Source organism: Drosophila rhopaloa, unplaced genomic scaffold, assembly GCF_018152115.1.
Source record: "Drosophila rhopaloa isolate 14029-0021.01 unplaced genomic scaffold, ASM1815211v1 contig_155, whole genome shotgun sequence".
NCBI classification, from domain to species: Eukaryota; Metazoa; Arthropoda; class Insecta; order Diptera; family Drosophilidae; genus Drosophila; species Drosophila rhopaloa.
This window is the reverse complement of record NW_025335034.1, coordinates 2,636,123-2,661,413: the sequence shown is the minus strand read 5'-3', so window position 1 is coordinate 2,661,413 and position 25,291 is coordinate 2,636,123. Positions and strand designations below refer to the sequence as shown.

The 25,291-nt window shown below is 41.2% G+C and overlaps 2 protein-coding genes across 3 annotated transcripts; both read left to right on the top strand.

Annotated features, from left to right (window-relative positions):
* Positions 1-507: 507 nt before the first annotated feature.
* On the top strand, positions 508-9,452 carry LOC108038354 (neuropeptide F receptor). The gene is made up of 6 exons (XM_017115133.2): positions 508-812; positions 2,535-2,734; positions 5,645-6,035; positions 6,100-6,269; positions 7,024-7,913; positions 8,811-9,452. The coding sequence occupies exons 2-6, from the start codon at positions 2,732-2,734 to the stop codon at positions 8,824-8,826; spliced, it is 1,470 nt and encodes a 489-aa protein (XP_016970622.1). The 5' UTR covers positions 508-812; positions 2,535-2,731; the 3' UTR covers positions 8,827-9,452.
* Positions 9,453-13,304: 3,852 nt separating this feature from the next.
* Positions 13,305-23,536, top strand: LOC108038103. 2 transcript variants are annotated; one of them, XM_044457237.1, is made up of 6 exons: positions 13,305-13,534; positions 20,254-20,964; positions 21,398-21,511; positions 21,572-21,733; positions 21,800-22,253; positions 22,851-23,536. In XM_044457237.1, exons 2-6 carry the CDS (start codon positions 20,316-20,318, stop codon positions 23,059-23,061), a joined length of 1,590 nt encoding a protein of 529 aa, XP_044313172.1. In that variant the 5' UTR covers positions 13,305-13,534; positions 20,254-20,315; the 3' UTR covers positions 23,062-23,536. The 2 variants fall into 2 exon arrangements, with proteins under 2 accessions (XP_044313172.1, XP_044313171.1); XM_044457236.1 differs by having other exon boundaries at positions 13,305-13,731.
* The last annotated feature ends 1,755 nt before the right edge of the window (positions 23,537-25,291 follow it).

Genomic DNA, 25,291 nt, shown 5'->3' with positions numbered 1-25,291 from the left:
TAAATTAAAGAAAATTTAAGGAAATTCTAGATAACAATCAATGTTTTTTATTTATTTTATTTGATTATGAAGGGGTAGTCTACGGATTGCAATTAAGGTAGGTACACTAATATTGTTTGTATACAGAATTATATGAAAGCGGTAACTTCCTTAGATAAGCTATCAGCAGACATCAAATTACTTTAGAGTGCCATATAAGAGCGTTTCGTCATTTTGGCGTCATTTTGTCGTCAATTTAAGTGTGGATGATTAAGTGTGATAGCCTTCCGCCAAGAGTGAAAACAGAGAACTCATTTTATGTGACTCAAGTCCCCGGGTAGACAAGGCGGAAGCTCTGTGCCAATTTCTGGCAACCCTTGGCCCAATGTGCGGAGCTTTTCCACCCCAGCTTCAGTGATAAGAAAGCTCAGCACAGCTGATGGCCCAGACCCAAAACAAAGTCGGAAGCGAGGGCCATGGCCTGTTGACGGAATGCGGCGCCTTCAGTTGCCTCTTGTGTGCCACGCGGCGTATACGCAACGCGAGCTCCGCCACAGTCAGAACCATAATCGGGCAGATATATAGACTGAGGCGAGGCTATATAAGCAGGGGATGCGCACCGAAAGCCAACAGATGGTCGCTGACTGTGCACGCGTGTGGTTATCGGAGATCAGTAAACAGCCAAACTAAACACCGAAAGTTATTGTAATAAAAACGCGGGGAATAAGCGAAATAATCAAAATGCGACCGCTTATTTATTCAGAATTTTGAGGCGGCCAAATGCGGAGGCCCAAAAACTCTTTGGATCTACACGGAATTCCGAATTCTGAGAGGTATGCCCTCGGCGCTGTGTTTTGTGTTTGTTTCCCCAACAATGTGCCGCCATTAAAAAGTTGAAGGCGTGAAGATTTCGCACGGAGCCTCGACATTTACGACCATCCGTACCCTGCTCCGTAAGTGGGCCGCGGAAATTCGCTAATGGCCTGCCGGACGCTCCGCAGTTGTCGGCATTTATTATGATTATTTTCCCGAACGCGCTCCAATGAATCTGAACTGCAAGCTACGAATTAATCGAAAGAAAATATTATTCCGCCGCGAGTCTCCCGGGAAAACAAATCTTTGGCGTCCGAAATGCCAAGTGACGTGTGCGGCCAAGAAGCAGAATCAATAGTTTTCCAAACTGCGGGGCAGTTGATGTGCTCAGTTCCACTCAATGAAATATTAATGAATGTGCATCGCGCGTAATGAGATGTAAACGAGTGCTGCAGTTCAATACAAATTACAACCGAAAGGCAATTTGCCTAATGGCATTATTAATGGTCTTTCAATAATGAAGCATTATTCCAGCAATATATTGAAGCCATATTTTGGGCATACAAATACTGACAAGAATTGTGCTGCAATTATAATTATAATGACATGAAGGAATAACCATCTGAGGCCAACAAATTGAGTCCGGCAACTTATGTGAAATAATTAAGAAAGAGCTTGTGTCGTACTTATTTATTGCTTTTTTACGGAAGCAAAATAGCTTTGCAATGTGCCTTTTGAATATAAATTTAAAATTGAAGTTTTTTTTTGTAAAAAGTGTATATAGTTATTTTAAAACAATACAAGTAGCAGTGTACCTATGTAGCAGCTTGAGCAGGTTGTAAATATAGGGGGAAACAAAAATTAGGTATACCAGATTACACGAGATTTTTTTTTAATTTCTAATTTCTACTTTAATTCCTTTAAACTTTTAAATGTTAAATTTAACATGATCTCCCATGTGTGTGGTATCTTTTTAATATTATTTTTCTCGGTCTTTATGTTAGACTTTTGCTAGGGAGTTAAAGTTTGACCTTGTTTCCTTCTATGTCTATAGTTCTCATAAACCAGGTGGCGTTACAAATTGATCTAAAGATTTGATTTTATGCTACTCTTATTTGATTAAGGTTAGATTTAGCCGTTATTCCGTAGACTTGCAGCCCATATTTCAAAATATGTTGCACAATGAGAGCTTATTTCTTGATGAAAGACCCCAAAAAAAGTGAAGTTAAAAATTAAGTTTAAAAAAGAAGGTTTTACTCATTTGCTACTGAACATGTTAAATTTGATTCAAGGAAAGTAAATTTCATAAGACATAAGACGTTGCCTTTTCAGATTTTCGAGACAATTTAAGTTAGTACATCATAATGGATTAACGCTCAGCAAAACATTGCTTAAGTGCGAAAAAACATCCTCAAAGTGCCCCAGAGCCCGGAAAATGTGCCAAAAGCTATGCATACCAATGCAGGCAAAACTGCGACACAACCCAAGGGCACTTAAAAACTGCAACAGTCTTGTGCAAACTTTTTTCAGAGTTGGGTGTTTCATGCACCAAGGATTAAGTTATGTCCCGAGCTTCGCTCAATTTCGAGAATTTGTGGAGCATTTTAATTAAGTTGATTATGCAAAGAGGCAGCTTGGCTGCTGTCAGCTGAACGGTTGGCAAAATTAAAAGCCAGATACTCGTGTCCCCTTAAGCCAGCACTTCCATAAGCAGAAATGTTTTTATTTCTTATGATTTTAAGACGGCAAAGACAACAGCGAAATCCCAACAGTGCAATCCAAATTGGAAACTAAATGAGCAACTGCTGCTGAAGCAGCCAGATAAACTAAGAGACATCCGTGTCACTCGCAGACGAAAAGACATCAACCGTCGGCCAGGAAGAACAATACTACATTCTATAGCGTATATATCCCCAGGGCGGAGGAGATTGCCAGAACGATGGTGAGTGTAATTGCAATATAAATACTTAAAGCCAGCCCAAGAAGCCATTTCGGAGTAGATGTCAAATGGAACGAAATTACTTTGTTCCTAAAATGAAAAAGTTTGTTCGAGTTGCTTTGGGGGGAATCGGTCTGTTTTGGCCATATGGCTGTGTAAATTCCCATTTGTTTGACATTTGCAGGATATACCGCGAAATTGGGGCCAATTTGCTGGGGAAGGAACCATACAAATTTCAAAATAATGCTCGCTTCTCGTGGGCAATTTAAAAAACTCGGAGAAGGCTTAAAAGTCGCGCAAAAGCATATCAATTTACGCAATAATTGCTGTCTTGGTTACACAATCGCAAAGCATTTTTGTGGGCATCATTTTTACGTACTATGAATTTTTATTTTTATCTCAAGAGAAGCCTAAGCACTTAGTGGCTTTTCTTTGACACCTAAGAAGTGCTAAGGGCACACGGAAAATGATTAAATTGCAAAGGATTCACACAAACGGGCGAGAACTTGTGTTCAGCTCTTAAGAAGCTTAGATGATTAATTCCCCAGAAACCCAGATTTGCACTCGGCCAGATGTGTCCGCTTAAGCACAGCACATAACTCTCGCAATGAATAATTTGGACTTGACCATCCGAACAGATGAGCCCAATTCCAACGGGATCTTACCTCTTTTATGTTCAAACCAAATCGACTTTAATTAATAAGGAAAATGTCCTGGGAGCAGGAAAACTGATAAATTCATCAGCCGGCAGGGGCCAAGAAGTATTTGCTGCAAACAAATCGCACAAGCAACAATAAAATTCATCTTGTTGTGGGCGAAACAAGAAGGCAGCCACAAATAAATCACAAAAATAGCTGAGTCAAAGTGCCAGCAGGCAACTGCTCCACCGGGCTTGAATCCTCTCGAAAACTGGTTGGCATTTAAAACCTTTGTCACGCTCCACTTATCCAGTGAAGCGAAAGGGCCAAAGGCACTCGGATTTCCAAAAATTAAACCAAATTTGTGACAACTGCCGATAACTTGAGGCTACTTTACATAATTCGCCTGGCGCGCACTTCCTTTTTTGTTTCAACCGAGCCGAGAAAACAGTTGCGAAGGGGAGAAATACATGGAAATTCAATTTGCACCTTGCAAGTCAATTCCTCGAAGTCGTGTTCGAACTGTGATTGGAACTTCTGCGACAAATTGGTGATCAACTTCGGGTGATGTTGTCCGGGCTTTTTATTGCTCCTTTTGTTGAGGGAAAACTTTTTTATTACGTCTTGGTCCAAGCCGGAATGGGAATCCCCCGGCTGTTTTCGGTTGATAGCGGCATACCATTTTACAATCTGGGCAGTTTTGCGGTCTGCAGACTTTTCCATTTAGCACTGGCCAATTTGGGGCTCCGATGTTTGAGTTGGTAGTGCAAATATTAGTCAATTAAGTGCCGGCCAACTTGAAATTGAATTTCCATGGTAACTGTGTGCTCGTCTCGTTTTCAGCACCACCGCCCTGCTATCTGGCGAGCAAATCCCCCGATTGGCAAGATTTATTAGCGCCTCATTTATCGCAGCTGTCAGGAGTAATGCATACCTTTAGGCGCCCCCATAAGTTTGTTTCGCCCACTTTCGGCCCAGCCATCGGCTTTTATCGATACTGACAAACTGACAAGTGCGCAGCCATTCGGCGCATAAAATTACACAATTATTTTTAGCAAATGTCGTCATTTATAACCTGGCCGTATCGGTATCTGTGTCTGAAGGCTGTCCCTCGACACCGCGATTTCTTGTTCTGGGAGCAAATGCCAGGCATCAAGCGCACATTTCCCCGGGAACAGCGCTTTTGACTTTATCCAATTAAGTGCATGTCTTGCCCTGATGTGCTGCATAAATTATGTCGCCATAATGCATGAATATTTACGAGGCAAAACAAGCAGCTAACTCTGATCCCTGGCACTGACGCATTTCAAATTGAGATATTGCACAGACTCGCACCGAAACGAACAGGCTTTTTGCGGAATTAAAGGAATGGGCAAAACTTTAAGACAAAGCCAAAGATTTAATTTGCGATCCAGGTCCCATGAGCCATGACCTTTGTCTGTGTTCAAAAAGGCATTAAAAGGCAAATACCAAGGCTGTTTGAACTTTTTATCAAGCCCTGAGATCTCAACTCAGTTATTAATTTTGCGCACAGGAAAATGGGCTTACCATCAAGATTGCATGAAATCCTGTGCACGGCAGTTTGGTTTCTAGCATGAGAGAAGTAAGTGAAGTCCAAAAAGTCTGAACGTTATATGGCTTTTCGACTCCAAATTTATTTATTTATTGATTTTTGTACTATCGAAAAGAGAGGTTTCAAGGTTTAAGTTCCTAAACTTTTAGGAAATCGAAATTTGGTTAGGATTCTGTAAACAATACATTTTGTTTTATATTTCTTTTACTGCTTTGAATTCAAATATCATACACCAAATATAAATTAATTTATCTATATTTCTGTGAACATATACATATGTTGCTTTAATAAAGATTCAGATAAAATAAAGTTTAGTTAAAAATAATACATTACTTTTGAACACCAAGCATTTTTTTTTAATTTGGGTGACTAAGATTTTAACCGAAATTTTTCGCAGTGCTTGCCTGCCAAGGAGGCGTCAGAACTTCTAGTCATGTCGAATACCCATAGAATCCTTTGGTGCTGGGCCACCTACTGGCACTGAACAAACTTTTCATAGGAATATTGCCCCATATTTTTCAGGTGGCCCCATAAACCAGTAGCAATTGCCTGAAATGTGTGTGTGGCGTGTGCTGCAAGCCAATCTCATAAATCATACGTGATGTGGCACGCAAGTCGCTTCCTCCTGCCTCCTGAAAGTTGCATATTTTGGGTGCTGAATTTAGATGTAATGAGACTCCGTTCTCCCCCTCTGTTTGCCAGATAATCAGCATGAACCAGACGGAGACCGGGCCATTGGCAGCTGGGGAGCACCTGAGCGGCTATGCCAGCAGCAGCAATAGCGGGAGGTACCTCGACGACCGGCATCCCCTGGACTACCTGGACCTGGGCATTGTCCACGCCCTCAACACCACGGCCATCAACACCTCGGAGCTGAACGAGACTGGGAGCAGGCCGCTGGACCAGGTGCTCATCGGCAGGTTCCTTAGCAACCGGGCCGTGGACAGTCCCTGGTACCACATGCTCATCAGCATGTACGGCGTGCTGATTGTGTTCGGCGCACTGGGCAACACCCTGGTGGTCATCGCCGTGGTCCGGAAGCCCATCATGCGCACAGCCCGGAACCTGTTCATCCTGAACCTGGCCATATCGGGTGAGTTTGCCACCGCTACTCTCGGCCGGAGGAAATCCCTGTCTCATCCGAGCGGACTTTTTAGACTTACTTCTATGCCTGGTCACCATGCCGCTGACCTTGATGGAGATCCTGTCCAAGTACTGGCCCTACGGCTCCTGCTCCATCCTGTGCAAAACGATTGCCATGCTGCAGGCACTCTGCATTTTCGTGTCGACAATATCCATAACTGCCATCGCCTTCGACCGCTATCAGGTTAGTCCTTGTTCGAGCCTTTTTAATGCCAACATTAGTATGTAAATGGGGCCAAGGCCAATCGAATGGGCCGAGTCATGCCCCGATATTAATGAGGAAAATGGCTTCAATTTGTAATCATTAAATTTGACGTTGAGGGAAAATCGATGGGCTCTGAGTAAATATTTGGCGATTACACGAATGCTTAACCCACTATTAAAGTGGTAATTATAAATGGCTCGAAACGGGGTTATTAAAGGGAATAAAACAAATTATCCATGGGTCGGAAATTAAATAAGGGGTCGTTAAAAAATAATAAAGCAGATTACAGTTTTATTTTTACTTCACAAGTGATGGCATAATGATAGCAAAATGAACAAAAAAGGTAATTTCAATTTTATATATTATGTTTAATTTTTAAAAAGCACCGGAAAATTGAAATTTCCTTCGAGATGTCAATTGCCTTTTCTTATTTTATAGGTCAGTTATATGGGTTAGTGTAGGGTTCTGATATTTGACTATTTAAGGTGGGGTTGGCTATACAACACTTGTCTATGTTTTTTAAACAGTCTTTTCATATATAAGGTAATGAAAGTATAATAATATGTCTTATCTTATGTGATTAAACCAATAATTCCTTTCAATGAAATCATTCTTACAACTAACTAATACTTAACACTAGGTGTCTAGCATAGGTTGGTCCATGATTGATCCTCTGCGTTACCATTGGAGTTACCCGAGTTATCTCTGAATCAACTCCTGACTTTGCTTCCAGGTGATCGTGTACCCCACCCGGGACAGCCTGCAGTTCGTGGGCGCGGTGACGATCCTGGCGGGGATCTGGGCCCTGGCCCTGCTGCTGGCCTCGCCGCTGTTCGTCTACAAGGAGCTGATCAACACGGACACGCCGGCGCTGCTGCAGCAGATCGGGCTGCAGGACACCATCCCGTACTGCATCGAGGACTGGCCGAGTCGCAATGGGCGCTTCTACTACTCGATCTTCTCGCTGTGCGTGCAGTACCTGGTGCCCATCCTGATCGTCTCGGTGGCCTACTTCGGGATCTACAACAAGCTGAAGAGCCGCATCACCGTGGTGGCCGTGCAGGCGGCGTCCGCCCAGAGGAAGTCGGAGCGCGGCCGGCGGATGAAGCGGACCAACTGCCTCCTGATCAGCATCGCCATCATCTTCGGCGTGTCCTGGCTGCCGCTGAACTTCTTCAACCTGTACGCGGACATGGAGCGCTCGCCGGTCACCCAGAACATGCTGGTGCGCTACGCCATCTGCCACATGATCGGGATGAGCTCGGCCTGCTCCAACCCGCTGCTCTACGGCTGGCTCAACGACAACTTCCGTAAAGAATTTCACGAACTGCTCTGCCTCTGCTCAGAACCCACTAATGTTGCTCTTAACGGTCACACGACAGGCTGCAACGTCCAGGCGGCGCGTCGGCGTCGCAAGCTGGGCGCCAACCTCTCCAGGGGCGAGCTCAAGCTGCTGGGTCCGGGCGGCGCCCAGAGCGGCACCGCCGGCGGCGAGGGCGGCCTGGGTATGGCGGCCACCGACTTCATGACCGGCCACCACGAGGGCGGACTGCGCAGCGCCATCACCGAGTCGGTGGCCCTCACGGAGAACATGCCCTCGGAGGTCACCAAGCTGATGCCGCGGTAAAGCCCAGGGTACTCTTACGGTCCAGTCCGCATCTGCATCTGCATCTGTCTCTGCATCTGCATGCCGCCCACCTTCGAAGGACATCCGTGTCCTTTTGTGCGCCCCTTGGGCTGATTGGATTTGCATGCTCCAAGCGTCGCTGCTGCTCCCTTTTACGTCCCACTTGTTCCGACTGCCATTTCCAGTGCACACTGGTAACAATCAGAGCTATTCAGATTCTATACTGCACTTCCGCACGGGGTCTCAAAGTCGTTCTAAATTGAAGATGAGGTTTCATATCGTTTCGTTACACTCCGGTTACAGAGTTACAGAGATAGGTACACCTATGTTATATATGGTAAATTCACTTCTTCCTCTAGGTAATATTTATCATAAAGAAGGCAAAATCAACAGTACAGGGTTATCCATTTAGTTTAAATATCGTTTTTTATTCTTTGAATTTAGTTCTTCCAGCTGGATTTATATTGCCTTAAACTTATTATGTACATGTTTCGATTTGAGGCTGTTCAATTTATCTCCGCTTTTACAATTCACATTAAACTCACTTCCAAAAATATATCTCTTATTTTACTTAACTTACAAACATTTTCACAATTCTTAAATATAATTATAAAATTTTAAAAATTTCAATTTTTGTAAATAATTAAGAACAGGCAGAATTGAGAATATGATTCTTATTTACAGTAGAGACTTATTATTCCTGGTTTAAGGTGTTTGCTCTTCAAACATAATTTGCTCTCGGTTGACTATGATTTTTTCCCAGTGTATGCATGCGCTTGCAATTCCTTTTATCGTTGCCTTGTCGAGCTGTAACTCTTGTCGTTGCCATGTTGTGACATTATTTGCTTTGAGCAGCCATCGATTATGACCCTGCTTTTGTGACACATTTTCAGTTTGGAACAGTACTAAATTGGCAATCAATCCTGGAGCAGCGGGAGGCTGGAGCAGCGTTCGAGTGAAGAGACTTCCAACTCGCTCTTAGAATTTACGGAAAACACATATTGTCCAGTGATCCAAAGCCAAGCTGAGTTACACCTAATTTAAGACACATAACGAGTATAAATCTCGAAGCCTGTAATCTATTCCTAATTGAGCATCTCATCGCATTCATCGTCAATGTCGGACTAAGTATTAGGCCCACTTTGGTTTGATCACTTTCCTATCGAATGCCGGAAAGTAATTGATTGAGCCCCCAATTGGATTTCGGGTATTTGATAAGTCGAATACACCTAAGACCTCGAATAAGTTCCCTTCAAACAGTTCCTAGGCTATATTTTCAGTTTCTCGCAGAGCTATGTATTTCTTGTTATCATCTAAGATTAGGATTAGTTATAATTGATGTTCAGTTCTTTATTCTCTAATAATAGGTTAACTGAAAGCCCACAAAACACAAGTGAGTTTATAATATAGTCCATAAATGTAAAAAAACTTTGAAATAAATGTCAGCAGCTCTAAAAACATCCGAAGCTAAAAAGTTTCCATGTCTGTCAATGGCAGACTTTACACAAAAACTACAAAATATTTTAATAAATGTTGTTTACAAGTCCTGCATAATAAAGCTGTTTCATTTAAAAAAGACGAAATTGTTCCATAAATGCGAAATGCGAGTGAAGTGCCAATTAGGGATTCCAGATAAATTGCATAGAGTGTGCTAACTAGAATGCTGAAGCGCTCTTATTAACATGGAATTTCTGATTGTTTCTTGTCGAAAACAATTAAAATAACATGTACTTTAGAGGTATTAAATCAAATAAGTATAACAAATAAAAAAGATAGTCTGCTGGAGAATACTCGAAAGGAAAAAAGAGCTACAATTTTTGTTTAAAGATTTTTAAGCATTGCAGGAATGAAACTTGGCATGTTTCTTAAATAAGTTTTCAAACAAGGGACATCGTGTTTACCAGTTTAACAACTCAGCTATAAACAGCAGCTGACCCGGCGAACACTTAACCTTTGACACTTTTGTGGGTTCGAGACACTCAAGCAACCGCAGCATAAAAACCTACGACCCATAAAAATAGCGTTTAAGCATGCGAATTGTAAGTATGCCTATATATAGACACTGCCATAAGGAAGTTGGAGGACCACAATGTCTGTTCTCCAAAAAGGTTTTGTTTACAAATATGTTTAGTGTATAAAAATATGAGCCATTGAAACTTGAACGTGTGATATAAAAGCAAAACCATTGAAACTTAAATCTGGGCCCCAATTAAGGCAGTCTCGGGTCACTAATAATAAACTCATTAGTCCGCATTTTTCGGAATGATTTCTTGATAGGCGTCAGGTAAGGGAAATTAGTGTGTGATTACAATTCAATTAGGGCCTACGCATCGCCGTGGGCGAAAGGTCAGTCACCATCTCCTCTTATTCGCAGCTCGGTTCGCAGTACGCAGTTCGCAGTTCGCCGACGTGTGACACAAACGTGACCGGTGGCGAGTGAATTATGTATCACCGAAAAAGTGAAATGTTCCCACCAGGCAGCGTGAAAAATGAAACAAAAATAAAACAAACTAATTAAAAATTTCTTTGGGGAATGCGTGATGCGACAGGTGGGGCTGCTGTAAAGCCGTCAACGGGCAGTTGGCCGTTTGTTTTGACGGCCTGTAACGGACCTATGCACTTACTTGCGGCTTGTGAAAGTGTTTACCTTACTTTTTGTCACTGTCAGCCGGCTCCGCACCTTCCTCCCCTCCCTGGGTCAACACCACCATCTCCATTTCCATCTCCATCGAGTGCTGATTATGAAAACCCATCTCACTTTCTTCTCATGCAGATTGCGCAATGCTGACAAACGAATTCTGGGTGCCATTGTATCGCCCAAATCGATGGATTCGCCGGCATCGAAGTTTTACGGAACCAGCGTGAGCTGGCAATTAGCATATTTATGAGTAAAAGTGAAATTAATGATTGGAATAAAATTCAAAGCAAAGGTTCGCAAATATTTGCGGTAAGCCGAAGACCCTCTCTGCATACCAATTGGTCGGACTGAGATTCAGATTCAGATCCAGAGTGAGATATAACGTAATAGTTGTCTGAGCTCGGGGCACTTAAGTCTTTACATCTGCGCTGCTGTTGGACACATGTCAGTGGCAAATGATGGAGGATATTAGAGGCAGTCGAGGGCTTTCTTTGACATCTTTGGCGGCTCTTTAATAGGCGCTAAATGAATTCGCTTCGAGCACTTTCACACGGGGATGGCCAATAGGGGCGTTCGCCAATAGTTCAACCATTGTCTGGGCAAAGAAGTTGGCCCCGATTTGCGTTGCTTTTTAGAAAACATTGCTCGGACCATTGTTACACCGAGAGTGGCTATTGATTTTGCGGTCCCATAAACTGGCTTTCATTTCGTTTTGGCTTTTGAGCTTCTCAGTGGTTCAGTGGTTCGGAGGCTTGCTGCTAGGGAGGTGGGTAGGTGGGGCGTTTCCGCTTGTTAGCCACAAGTCAATGGCAAAGTTTGTCACCAGAAATTAATAACAAAGTGACGCTCAGTTGGCCAATTCTTAACTACGACTTTCTCATGCGTAAACCGGCCAACGAAACCCGTTCACAGATCAAACGATGCACACTAATAAATAAGTGAAAATCTGCTAACTCTGTACGCTGCTGAAACTAGTTCAGATTGAATATTTATAGAAATCGAAAATGCTTGGCAGATGTTCACAAATGCATGTTGCATGTTTCACATGCTGCTGTGCTCGGCCTCCCTAATCCTCAAATTCCCACGACGACAACATGTGCATTGCAAAAAGGCAGCTCCCATCTGCCATTATTGGGTCTGCGAAAAGGACTGAAATTTATTGAAGCCAGAAAGGAAGCTATTGTCCTGTGGGCTTATTCCGCTTAAAAATCACTAGAGCATGGTTGCTTTGAGCCATGAAACCCACAAACTTAAAAAGCTTGCAGCCAGAACCTTTGTCAAGAAAATCTGGAAACGTGTAACCAAGTTTTCATCAAAATTTGAGGCTTAAGTCCATATATTTGTATTTTTTTTAAAAATATTACCTTGTTATGTTACAAAATCAGAGCCCTGTCAGCTATTCGTAATATTGTAGTTAGAACCAAGCTTTAATAAAAATAGTATAGTCATTTTACCCATTTTAATATTCATTATTTAAATTGTTCTTAAAATAGTAATGCTAAGGCAAATGAGAAATCTTCAAGTACATTTACAGGGGTATATCTCCTCATTACTTACAGAAAATATCATTATCTTAATAAAATTTATTTAGTAATTTTATACTGCCCACCGCTCTACCGCTTTTAAGTTTATTAAATTCGGAAATCCATACTTGTTTAGCAATTTGCAATATTAATTATTTTGAATCGAGCGCAAATTGCGTGGCGAAGTTCAGTGTTTCCAAAGTTTAACCGTCGCTTCTGGCGGGGAAAAACACACAGAAACAAATTGTAACAAATTAAATAAAGTTGGCGTCAACTCTTGGTCAAGTTTTTCAACAGAGATCCCACAGCTTCCCTCTTGGAGCACAGAAAATCGAAAGTTCGACTAAGTCAGCGACTGACTGACTAAGTGACCGCTTTCCGTTAGCATATGGTGACGCTTATTTTGCGCCATGACTTGATGTATTTCCAGCGATTCATATATATTCACCTTTAAAATTGCCATGTAATTTCACAACGACAGGGTTTGTATTTTTTTATTATTGTCCAGAGAGTAGCAGTTTTCATTAGCGACTAATTTCCCGTGTGCAAGAGAAAATTGGGATCCACTGATGCGAATGTACACTGGGATAATATTCTTTGAAGGGAAAATATGTTTTTTATCAAGTGTGTAAATATCTTTTAGTTTAAGTTTGATAACTAGATATTTATTTATACAACATATTTAAAAAATTGAATATATTTGATTACTATATTTTACTCTTGAAATATTCAAATCCACGCATCCACACTTTTTATGGTAGTTGGCTCCTATGGGCCATTTATTTCTATGAAATTGTACTATATATTGTCAATTTAAATGTACTATTTAATTAAAATTTTGTAATAAAAAACTTAACATTTGTATTAAAGAATAAAACCTTTTTCTATTACTACTGCTGGATATTAGTCCTTATATCATTCAGGTAATCAAAGTATATTTAAAAGCTAATTAAATTACTAAAGAAGCCATTAAGATGTTTATTTTTCATTGAACTAATATTCGAAAGATTCCCGTTTTATCCAGTGTAGTTGGCGACATTGTCGCTCGTCTTTGCCGCTGGCTGTTGCCTGCGGCTTTTGGCCGGCTCAAAGACTTGGCAAGCGGCGCTCTTAAGCCGCTCTTCGCTACGTAAGCGAAGTGGTCCGCTCGCGTAGCGCTACGTAAGGCCCAAACTGGTTGATCGCACCCGCCGTTTGGCTTTCGCCCGGCAGTCCAAATCTTCGCGAGCTGAGCGACAGACGCAAACGCGCGAGAAACCCGAGAAACGCTTGTTACCGATCGCAAATCCCATCGATTACAATAACTGCCAAAATACTGGCAATCAGCGGCGTGTGCTGCACCAGTTCAAAGTGGGGGCCATTGTTTGCAGGGGCAAACACACAGTGTTCAGTGGATTAAAGTGCTGTTAAAGTGAAACGAGCTGCGGCAATTGCATTGACAAAGGAAGTGGGCAAAGTGAGTGAACGGGTTTCGGCCAGTATTTTCACCTGGCCAAATCAGAGAGCCGACACAGCGCGTCAGTGAATGCAATTCCGATTTCGAAACACACAGAAACGAAAGTCTGGCGAAGAAAGTTCTCCGCCGAATGCAAAAATTTAATTACCAAACAATTTGAGCTCCTGAAGGAATTACACAGCCTTGCCAGCGATAAGGTAAATTGAGATGTTATTGATGGCCGCCCGTGAGTGGCCTCATTAATCACCAGTGAGACACAGATCCTCCGTGCAATCTTTATTCACGAGTCTCGATTCGAACAATTAATGAGTTATTGCCTGCGCCGGGAGAAGGTTGTTACCACCGACAAAACAGAAAAGAAACCGATTGTTAACATTTCCCTGTCGACACTGTTGTTGCTGTTCACAGCCATTCATTCCGCATTTGTATCTCCGAATCTTCGAGTGTGCGAGTCTCACACTGTGTGGGCCAGAGCTGGCCGCTAACTTAATAGAAAAGCTCGGCGGCTCAGTAATTAATTGTCGAGAGATGTTATGTAAGCCGAGCAGCTGGCCTACCCCAACTGGCCAAAAGGGAATCATCTGCTCAGCACGGCCGGCAATCGAAGCGTCGCCAAATGTTTAACGATACTTTCTTTTTTCGGCTCACAGCCCGTAAAAATGCGTCGAAGAAAGCCCTCGTCTCAGTCCATCAACTGCAAAATTATGAAAATGATACGAGCGGAGGAGTGAGCCACACAGAGACAAATTATAGACTTGATATTTACACTCAATGCCATTGTTAAAAATATGTTTTTGTTATTGTTAAAAAGCCTACAATTCCAAAACAAGATAATCTGTGATTTTACCGTCTAATGGTGACATTTCTAATTTATAACTCTAATAAAATTCAACCCATTTATTTAATAGAAATTTCATAAGCATAGTCAAACAGAAAGCAAGCTTTTTTAGAAAACCATAAATGTAAAAAAATATGTAAGCTTATTGTTTCTTTTATTCTAATTCCAAAACACTATCAGGGGAACAGAACAAAATTCATTCATTCAACTTAAAAAGTACACAACATGTCTGATATTGATCAAAAAATCCTCAATCTTGGCAAACAATTTTAATAAATTAATAATTTAAATGAAGGCATACAAACTTTTCCCTGTGCAACCATCATTGCATTTAATCGGACTGCAGAGCACAAACTCGTATTAATTTCCAGTGGGCCATGGAATTGTGGTTAGTGGTGCAGTGGTGCAGCTTAGTGAAATGCGAGTGGGCTGGGAGGAAGATTCAGTGGCAGAGGCACATCCTCGTGAGTCATGAGTGTTTTCCCAGTGGCGAGCCATCCGCACGACTCGCACTTTCATTTTGCCAGCTTTTAAATCTGGCTTGCTGGAGAATGGAGGAGCAACTTTCTTGTCGAGAGCACTCAAATCAACCGACAGATGCAGATGCAGACCGCACTCACACTTATTTTCCATATGGAAGTGCTGTCGCTCTCCATCCTCGCAAGATGGGCATGACAAAATGGTTTCACGGGCACTTGAATTCGGCTTAATTTGGCACTGGCGGCGATTTAAATGTCGTTTGAGTGAATTTACAGCTAGCAGCGATTGCATCACTCGCGGACTGCGAGCGATTTTAATTTGGGCTTACAGCACCGACTTAATGACATAAATAGCAGTCGACTTTCTAAAGCCCAGCGGAATGGCAGAAACACCTCCCAGGTGCTGGGCACGCATGTAAATCACTAAATTCAAGTGAGTGGCAACCGAGGAGCGACAACGCCCGTAAAACAATCAGCTCTTAATGGGCCTGCTAACATTGCGCCCAAATTGGCGGCTAATTGGCGAAAACAACATTCCATTTGACTTGGCCCGGAATGATTGGATTGCATGGTTTTTAGGGGGATCAGCTGAAATCGAAAGTCCTACCCCGGAATCGATTAAAGCCATTCCGAGGAGGTCTGGGCCAAGTTCCTCACGTAGCGACCATTATTTCGCTTTCGAGTGAGAGCCGGTAAGTCGAGAAAACAGCTTGTTGAAGCCATTCTGGATTTGCCTGACAATATTTACGTGTGGGACTTAATGTTCGACGCAAAGCTGCCAAAGATTATAGAGTGACGAAGGTTTCGCACTGTAAATACATATTCAATAAATTCTAAATTCAGCTTTTTATCGCTTGTGCTTTATCAAAAAGTGAAGGAAAGGTTACTTTAAAAAGCAAACCATTGCAAGCTGTCAAAAAATGACAGTCGTTTCAGAAACGTTATAACATGAATGAATATGGAATACGCAGATCAACTAAATCCTACCGATTTTAAAATGAAGTTTCGAGTAAAATGCGTAGTTTATCTTTAATTTTATTTTTTCTGTCCATCAATAAATCTTTTATTTAAATAATTTCTATACAATTGTACTTCTATACATTTTTAAATGTGTTAAGTAAATAAAGAGTATTTTTGAAAATGAAGGTAGTATTTTTGGGCCTCAAATTAAACCAGATTTAGACCACAACATGTTTGTAGAAAATTACAATATTTTTCATTTACTAAATTGTCTTTCTATGAAAATGAAAAATGAATGAAAAATGAGTAAATATGTAGTGCTCCCTACAACTAAGCTTGACTCGAAATTATGAACTACCACAAAATGTTGACTTTCTCGCCCATAATTCCCATTTATCCGACACAGCCAGACTCAATCTGTGGGTGAATGCACCTGCCACCCGACCACAACAGATGGCCAAATGGCTTTCCCTGGGTCTCGGCCAACTTCTGGTCTCGGCCAACTTGTTCTTGGCCTTTGTTGGACTTAACAGTTATGTCACATACTAACAGTTACGATGCAATGCGTTTACGAGCTCTTTCGACCGTTAGTGGACGCTGTTTGTCAAACTGGTTGTCATCGTCTAAGTTCAGTACTTTGTGAATTCACGGGTTTTTTAAGAGCGTGTCGCAAACAATGATGGCCAAGCAATGATGGCCAGCTTATTAGCCCCGTGACCTTCCTTTTATGGAGCCAAAGCCAATGGTAATATGGAGCATATGCGGCCGAGACATCGGTTTCCATTAGATCAGAACTCGGCAAACTTTTGTGACTTAATTGGGAAACTTCGCCTCGGATGAGCGCGGATGCACGGCGAACAGAGTAATATGGTAAAAGCAGGGGAGGCAGAAATCTGATTAAACGCTGCCTCCTCTGCTGCCTCGACTGTTCTGCGAAAAGTTTGCCTAAACTATATCAGAGCGGAATATCAGAGCATGAAGGTAGACCGAGCACAAACCATAACTAAGTCTCCACAAAGGGAGGCGGGCGGGGAGGGGCGTGGCTCAAAGGGTTGGAACAGGGAGTTCTAATTGTAATGTTAAAAACTAATTTGCATGATGCCATTGCCATGGCCCAAACGGGCGCACTCTCTGAATAATTAATGCAGAAAAAGTGCTGGGCTTATAGCTGGGTGAGTATAAAGCTTAAATCGCCCGGCGATACTTTTTTGATAAAATATTTAGACAGCCGCACAAATAAAAGGAATTCTCCCTAACAAAAAGAGCAAGCTGATAAATGATGGTCCCTGATGGGCTGGCAATGATCTTAATGTTTCCATTAGCGGCGGACTTTTTGGCTTACTGTCTGCTCAAATCCCCAGATGCAACTTGATGCTCAAACAAAGCGAGTTGAACAGTTGTGACGGGTACAAACAACCGCACTGCATGCCATGGGAAAATTCCCATTCCAAGAGCACCGAGCTGAAACAATTTTCAATCAGTCAGTTTCTATTGAATACGAATCACTGAAGGTGTTTAAAACAGCAAAACTCACAAACAGAAACTAGTATTTGTTTGCCAGACTGTACAATCATATTATTAGAAATTAAATTGCAGACTTAATCTACTTACGTTGAAAATTTTACATTAATTTGATTTTGAAAAATAGAACAACACACAACTACATTGAAAATTTTGTTTGTAATTATTTGTATAATTTTTCTTTTTTATACCCGTCTTTCTGTCCATCTGTCCGCTTCTACGCAAACTAGTGCAACAGTTTTAAAGCTATTTAGACTTAACTTATAAGTCTATATAACTAAATATAGATCCTATAGAAACAATCGGGAACAAAAGTGAAATATAATTATATATTTGTTGTTTCTTAACATATACTCACAGATAAACCTTTATTTAGAAATTTTCAAAATTCGGTTCTATTTTATAGCTGCCATAGGAACAAAGGGGACAAATATAATTAATATACTAATTTTAAACAATAATTGTAGTGTTAATTTAATTTCTTCTATAACACAACGATTTATTCCACTTTTAAACAATTTCTGATTTTATTCCTTATCTTTATAAAAATCGAACGACTACAGTGAACAGGACCTTATCGAAAAATAAACCTAGTTTCATTGTTTTTAAGAATTTAAATACAAATATGGAATAATTAAATTGTGTAACAGTGCAAGAGTATATAAACTTCGGCTTCGAAGGTCAAAATTTAAAATATTAAAGTTGATAACAATTTTAGCTTAAAGAGTTTACATGTTGACTTTTAAAAGTTTAAAATAATTTCAACTCAAATAGTTTCCCATTAAGGACTACTTATTTTTGGTGCAACAATTTTAATTAATTTTTGAAGAGAGAATAATGTTCTATCCGTTCCGTAAGTTTGGCTGACTTCCAAAACCTGTAAGTCGTTTCGGAATTGACATTACCCCCCTCTCGACGGTTTTCCAGTCCGGAAACATTAGAGAAGCGCGGATAATTAACTTGAAGCATTCTTACCACCTGCCAACATGTGTTTTCCAATTAAGCTCACAGTCTTTGATGGCTTTGCAAATAAATAAATTGCACAGAAGAACTTCCCCGATTCGCTTTGTGCAGCGCAATTGTTGTGCGCGATTTGCGGCTTTGCAGTCAGCAAACTCAGTTCTGTAATAGTTTTTCGAGCCATTGCCGCTCGCTGGGAAAAATCGAAAGTGAAAATGCAACACGAAAATAACGTGATCTGGACTGGGGTCCGAAGTCTGAAGGTAGCGCCGACGCATCTGAAGCGCCCAAGCTGAGTAAACACAAACAAAACAGTGTACATTTTCACTTTTCCCCAGCGGGCCTGGATGTGGATGGAATATGGCCAATGCGAATGCGAATGCTGCATAGCGTGTGGCGTGTCACAAAACGAGTGCGACGGATGGCAAAGGCAAATAAAAAGTTGGCGACGTGCTTTGTGTGCTGAAAGAGGACTGTTTTGAGGGGAGGGGTGGCTGGTGGTGGGCACGAGCCCCTCCAATTGAGATGCCCATCAGATGGGAAACGGCAAATCATTCACATTACCCAGTCTGATTAGCGCCTCGCTCCGAAACAAACAAAGTTGTTTAAAGTGCACTCCACAAAATATTTTAAAAATAATTTGTTGCTCAAACAGAAATCAGTTTTTTGAGGGAAATATAAATCATTGTGTTATAAAGCTATAAAACAATAGCCTGGGTTGATTTGAACAAATGCTAAAATGGTCAATGCTTTATTAAGGGTAAATAGGAAAAGTCATTTTTTTAATGGTTTTTAAAGCAGTGCACTGCTAAAATATATTTAATGAGCCAGCAAAATCATATTTTCCGTGGTGATTAGCGCAAAAAAAATATTTTTTTTTAAATTAGCTGGAATTCACGCACGAAGTCAGTAAATTGTGAAAATAATTTGTAGACGGGGTAATCAAAAAATAAATTGGATTAACCTGACGGATTAGTGAATGGATTTAGCAAAAACTGAAACCAAAAATATTTACAACACTTAAATGGCTTACATTGTTAAATTACTTTTTGCACGAAAAAAATTTTAAACATCAAGTTACTCCTGATAGAAATAATTTGAAGAAAAATGAAAAATTGAAAAGAAAGGGTTTTGGTTAAAAGCCTGTGTACATAAAATTACTGTATTAATTAAAATCACATCTTATGAATTCTAGAGCATTTTAAAAAATGCGAATAGTTGCAAATAGCACCATCTGTATCTCATTATTTTAAGCATATTGAAATTATGCCTTCTAATCCTGCTTATTACAAGGAAAATATACAATGGCTTCTGAGCTTTTTCAATGGTTTATACAATCTCAGATATATTTAAAATTGAATAATCGATTTTCTAGAGCTCGGAGTTGTTTATTCAGTTTAATTAAAAATAGCCTATATTCAGTAATTCAGTAAAAGCAGGTTCCTATTATAGGCCTCATTTTTTTAATCGATTTTACTTAATTTACTCGTTAGTATTCATAGCTTCAAAGCGCACACTTATGTCTAATTACCTTACCTCAAGCAGCAATTAATATACCAGGATAATTTAAAATTTTTTTAGATTAAAGATTATTCTTTGAAAATCTTATGAAAATCTATGAAAATCTGTTTATTTAAATGTTTGCTCTATTTTTTTTGACGAAAGTTGATAGTTCTAGCTTTAACATGGTTTACCTTAAACATGGTTTAAACCCAAACAACTTTTATTTTGGTGAATGGAGTGAAAAATGTTTCGCAACTGTACATCTAGTCGTCTTGTACCTTTATCCCTTCAAGGACGCACGTAATGCGTTTATCAGGTTGTGAATTTTCTTTGGCTGCCTGTCACGTTTCAAAAAGTTATTTATTCGTGTGCCAACCGCTGAGTTCGCGGAAATTGGCCAAACTTCCTCGCATCGAACAGCAGAATCCCCCTCTCAACAGCGCAATTATTCATTACAGAGAGCAGAGCTTAATCGAATCGCGGACCTTGGCATGCGAGTGCAGCTGCAAGGCGAAGGATAATGAAAATGTGTAGCCAGGCCATCGACGGGGCGAAATTAAAAGCAAACAGCCACAGAAAGCGGCGATGCAGTCCGCTGCTGTGCGGAATTATCCTGCTCTGCCAAGTAGCGATGATGCCAGCAGACGCATCGGAATCCGGAGCGCTTTATAGTCAACCCCTCACCACGATGGCTGGTCAGCCGCGCAACGACGACACCTTCCGACCCATCCTGCCCATCGACATCAGTCCGGAGTTCATTTCCCGCAATGTCTTCACCAAGTCGGGACAGTACAGGGTCTTCCAGCCGGCGGAAAGTGAGAGCGATCTCCGCCTGACGGTGGCCATGAGGCGCAGGAACTTCAAGCACCCATCGGAAAAGCCGCAAAAAGAGGAGCCCAAGGGTCCAACAGTCAACGCGAGCAACAGCTCTGCCTCAATCGAAGCCGAGTTGAAGGGCCTGGAGGATCTACTGGTGGACTATGTGGAGCAGTTCTTCAGCCAGGGCAAATTCGAACCCACTCCCGGCTTGGTCCTGGCCCTTCAGCAGAACCACTCGCACCCACAACTGCAAAATGGAAAGCGCACCACCCGCAGCATCCTGGAGGACACCAATGTTGAGCTGAATGTTCCCAGAGCTTTCGAAAGTGCCCGGTTGCTTTTCTTTAGCGGTAAGTAAAGGGCTTAAGCTAAAAAAAGTCAAATCATTGAAATTCCCAACGTAATTTATTCAATATTTATTGAAAACTTTCTTGAATGTTTTTTTACCTTAGTGCCATTTTGCACACCTAAACAAAGAAACCAGGTCATGTATTTCTTGCAATTAAAACATTTCATAAATTATTTGTTCTTATACTTAAAATGAAAATTTAAATGAAATATATATAAGCTTTTCACAAAATACCATAGATACTTGCAATAAAAGCATTCCAACTCAATTTATACAGAATATTTTATGAAAAACTTAATTCAGATGTCTGCTTATAAAATATCAAGCTTAAAGATTATGTTGACTGCTCGCTTACAGACTCTGGTATTAAAAACGTGCACTTGAAGTCTGGGCTTGTGTATATTTCCTAACGACGTAGCATTTTCCCCTTTTAGGTTTGAAGAAGGTGATGTGGCCGATTTACATGGGTTTGCAAGTGCTGAAGAGCGTGCTCTTTGCCATGTTCCTGCCGACCATTATAAGCAGTGTTAGCCGACTGATTGGAAAGGGTAACTATAAAAGCTTCGAGAACTAGAATAAATTTAAATATTTGCATTCATTTGGGTCAGGTATCACATCCGGCTCGGCTGGCTCTGTGCCGTTGTTCATCCGCCCCATGGAACCGCCGCAGGAACTGGACTTCCGGGACAACAGCATGAACTTCGATGACGACAGCAAGTTTTCCCTGGGCGATGAGGGAAAGACTCCAGCTGGCTACGAGTACAATGCAGGTGGGCTATCGCAAATAGGAGGGTGTATTCTGATAATACTGATTGTGAATATTGCTTACCTTGCAGAGGCTTCGCAGCAGCAGGCGCAATATGCTCAGGTCAACGGAAATTCGGTGAATCAGGCCACTCTTTCGCGCTACGGAGGTCAGCAGATGATGCAGGACACGTATCTCAGTGCCCTGCAGAGCATTGGTGCTGCGTCCTTTAAGAACTCTCAGAGCATGTCGGGATCCTTCAGTGCCGGAGCTGGTGGTGGTGCTGCTCCAGGGATGACGAAGAAGCCAACGCCGGCGGTGATGAACACGTTCCAGAGCTTCCAGAAGGTGCCCAGCTCATCGCTGCTCTTGTCCAACTACGATCCCTTCTACAGTCCACTATTGTCGCGATTGGACTCGGTTTTTGCCCAGCTAAAACTGAATCCGGAGAACGAGGCTTGCCGCGAGAAACTCATCTGCCTGATGTACGCCAATCCCGCAAAGTATGCTCCGTTCAGCAACCTGGTTTCCGCCCAATTGAGCAGGTGAGTTTGCAGTTCGCCAGAAAGTATGCCGTAATTTAGGGAAACTGAATAATTACAGTGGGGTATCGATTAGAGGTACACAAGCTTAACCGCCGTTTCCGCCTTAAGCACCTTTTAATTGTCAAATTAACAAAAATCATTAGCAACTAAATGAGAAACTTAAGAAAGGACCTAATTTTCAAATTCAATAAGAATAGCATGCGGCCAAAAATTTAAAAATACATACTTAAACCCAAAAACTTTTTACATGGACTTTTCCCTTTTGGGACCGAAGTTTTTTGTCAGTATTCATAGGCATTAAAAATTAGAAAAGAATATAAGGAAAAAATGGTTTATTTATTTCAATTCACTTATAAAATTAAGTATGGCAGTAAAATAAAAAAGTTTTGGATAGCTAAGTAAATAGGATAAAAATCCCTTTTAATCCCTTTAATTCAAAGATTGAATTATTTTACATGCATAGTATTGTTTATATGCATTTAAATATTTTAGTTGTTTCTCGGAAGTGTACATATTGACACAGAGAGGCATCCTGTTTATTAATTCGGAAATAAATTGTATATGACTTAATTTATGTGATGCCCTTTCCACTTTTAGGGAACTGAACGAGTTACGAAAACCGACCTCCGACAACCCGGACATTCTGCGGTTTTTCAAGTACATGCGGGCGGCAAAGGACGGCCAGGATGGCGTCGACTGCGACGAGTCCTTCGCCAAGTGCAAGGAGCTGAAGGACTTCGAGAACCCGGCCATGCTGTCCACCTACAACGACATCAACAAACTGGTCCAGGCCCGCAAGCTGACGTAGTCGGAGTCGCAAAGTCACACGGAATATTTCTGATTAAGGTCGAGATGACAGCAGAGTTCGCAGGAGCCACGTCTAAATTCCGACTGACTGGGCCCCTGTCTTCTGGGACTGGGAGGTGTAATTATGCAAATCGTACTCTAGATAGGATAGCCTAGCCATATATTAAAGTTCGTTAGACGCTCCACCGGCGGCAGCTGTCAGCGGTGGGAGGGGGTGTGGTGGCAGGGGCGAGGGCGGGGCTTCATTAATACGCTGTAAATATAAAACTTTGTTTCGTAGTTTAATTAGCGCGAACACCAATTACTGGATGATGCTGTTGTATTTAGCCATTTAGATGAATATTCTTAAGTATTTATTTCTAGCCTACGACTATGTTTAAACTTAATCTATTCTATTTTTAAATATTTATTCTGTTGTTGTTATGCGATTAGTCAGCGAGAGTTGTTCAATGTCCTAAATAATCAATAAAATTATGTTGTACCACCAAAATTACTGAATTGAATATTGCAAGGGGTAAGGCCTTTAATTAGAAAGGGGAATTGCCTTTAAGCGTATTATTGATTTCTGTTCACGAAAAGGAGAAGCAGCTTTTCTGACATCTCGAGCTTTGAAATACCATACCAGATTCATTGCAAATATTTGCATTACACAGAAATCTTTACCTGGATTGCAAGCCAAATGAACTTAATTATACGCAAACAAGTGGTTAAGACTCAGATATGCAAATAAAAAAGCATCTAGATTTTGTGAAATGAATGCAATTTAAAGACCAGGTGTTGAAATTTCTACACTTAAATATTTTTGTTCAAACTATTCTAACGTAGGATTTTAGGATCTCAACAACTATTAATTAGTTGACAATCTGCTTAGCTTTGTTTTTAACATTTATATTTTATATACCCACTGATAATGTTTGTTTTAATTTGTATTTGCCGACAATATTTAATTTAAATATTGTGATTGTGCAGCTTTTTGTTAAAAATTATAACTTAACCAATTCAATAACACATATTTTAGTTGTCGTTTTTATTTTGCAGATATATGTTTGATACCTTAAAACGATAATTTATATTTAAAGACGAAATATATATATCTTAAGTCCGAAGATATTTAAGATATATCTTTATTTTAAGATATTGTGAAACTACTTACGGAGTACAATCCTACTTGCGAAAGTCCTTAAAAAATATATTGGCGAGTGTACTTTCGGAAGACTCCATTTAAATACTTTAAAATTTACTTTAAATGGGCACTTGAAAGTCCGACAATGAGTATTGTGAGATATTGTGAGATATTTACTGCCTTAAGTGAACTGATTACTTTTTGATGTAACAGAGTTCCTTTATCACTGTGAGGGCTTTTGCATATTTTTTGGGATGTTCCTGCACATATTTAGTTTTGCTCTTCTGTTTTTTGGATTTTCTAACTGAAATGAGATTAACGTGCATTGGTAATTTTCATCCATTCTGAATTTCATGAATTTCCCCTAAGGACTGTCCAACTGGATAATTCAATTACGCGTCGGGGGTCAACATGTCCGCCACAACAGGAGAATCTTCGTCCGCAGGACTGGCCTCCAGCCACGCCCCCAGGCACTACCACACCCTCCAACTGACGGAAACAATTTCCGCGGGCGGGTTTCTGATTGCGGCCTCGTTGGCAGTTCGTGCCACGGCCGACCGGCAAAAATCGGGAAATCGTGTAAGTGTGGCAACGGGAAAAGCCGCAGTAACGCTGCCTGTTGTTTTGATTTTTGTGGCAGCCAGTTGGTGGAAATTCCCCAGTTGCACCACAAATGCCAACGCAGGAAATTGCAGAGAATGCGAAAACCAGACCAGATGCAGGCTTCTCCGCACGGTTTGTTCACATTTCGCCCTGACTTTAAACGTGGGCGTTTCCGAAAACCAGTTTGCAGTAAAAGTAATGATTGTCTGTGAGGCAAGAGGCCAAAAATTACATAATCCCCCGGTGGCTGTGACGTACGTTTTCCCGGAATGAGTCACTTCAGCAGTTTGTTGTCTCTTTAAATCAAACTCAAATTAAAGCCAAGGCCTCGACGTGCGCCACAATAATTTTGGGATTTTCTCAAGGCACACGAATGCGAATGCTCGCCCAGCCGGACGCAAGTCGTTGTCGCACAGGTCGTTGTCTCTCACCCACGGATCCATTGAGCCACTGAGCCACTGAGCCACGGTAAACCCGATCGGTGGATCGATCGTATCCACAACCT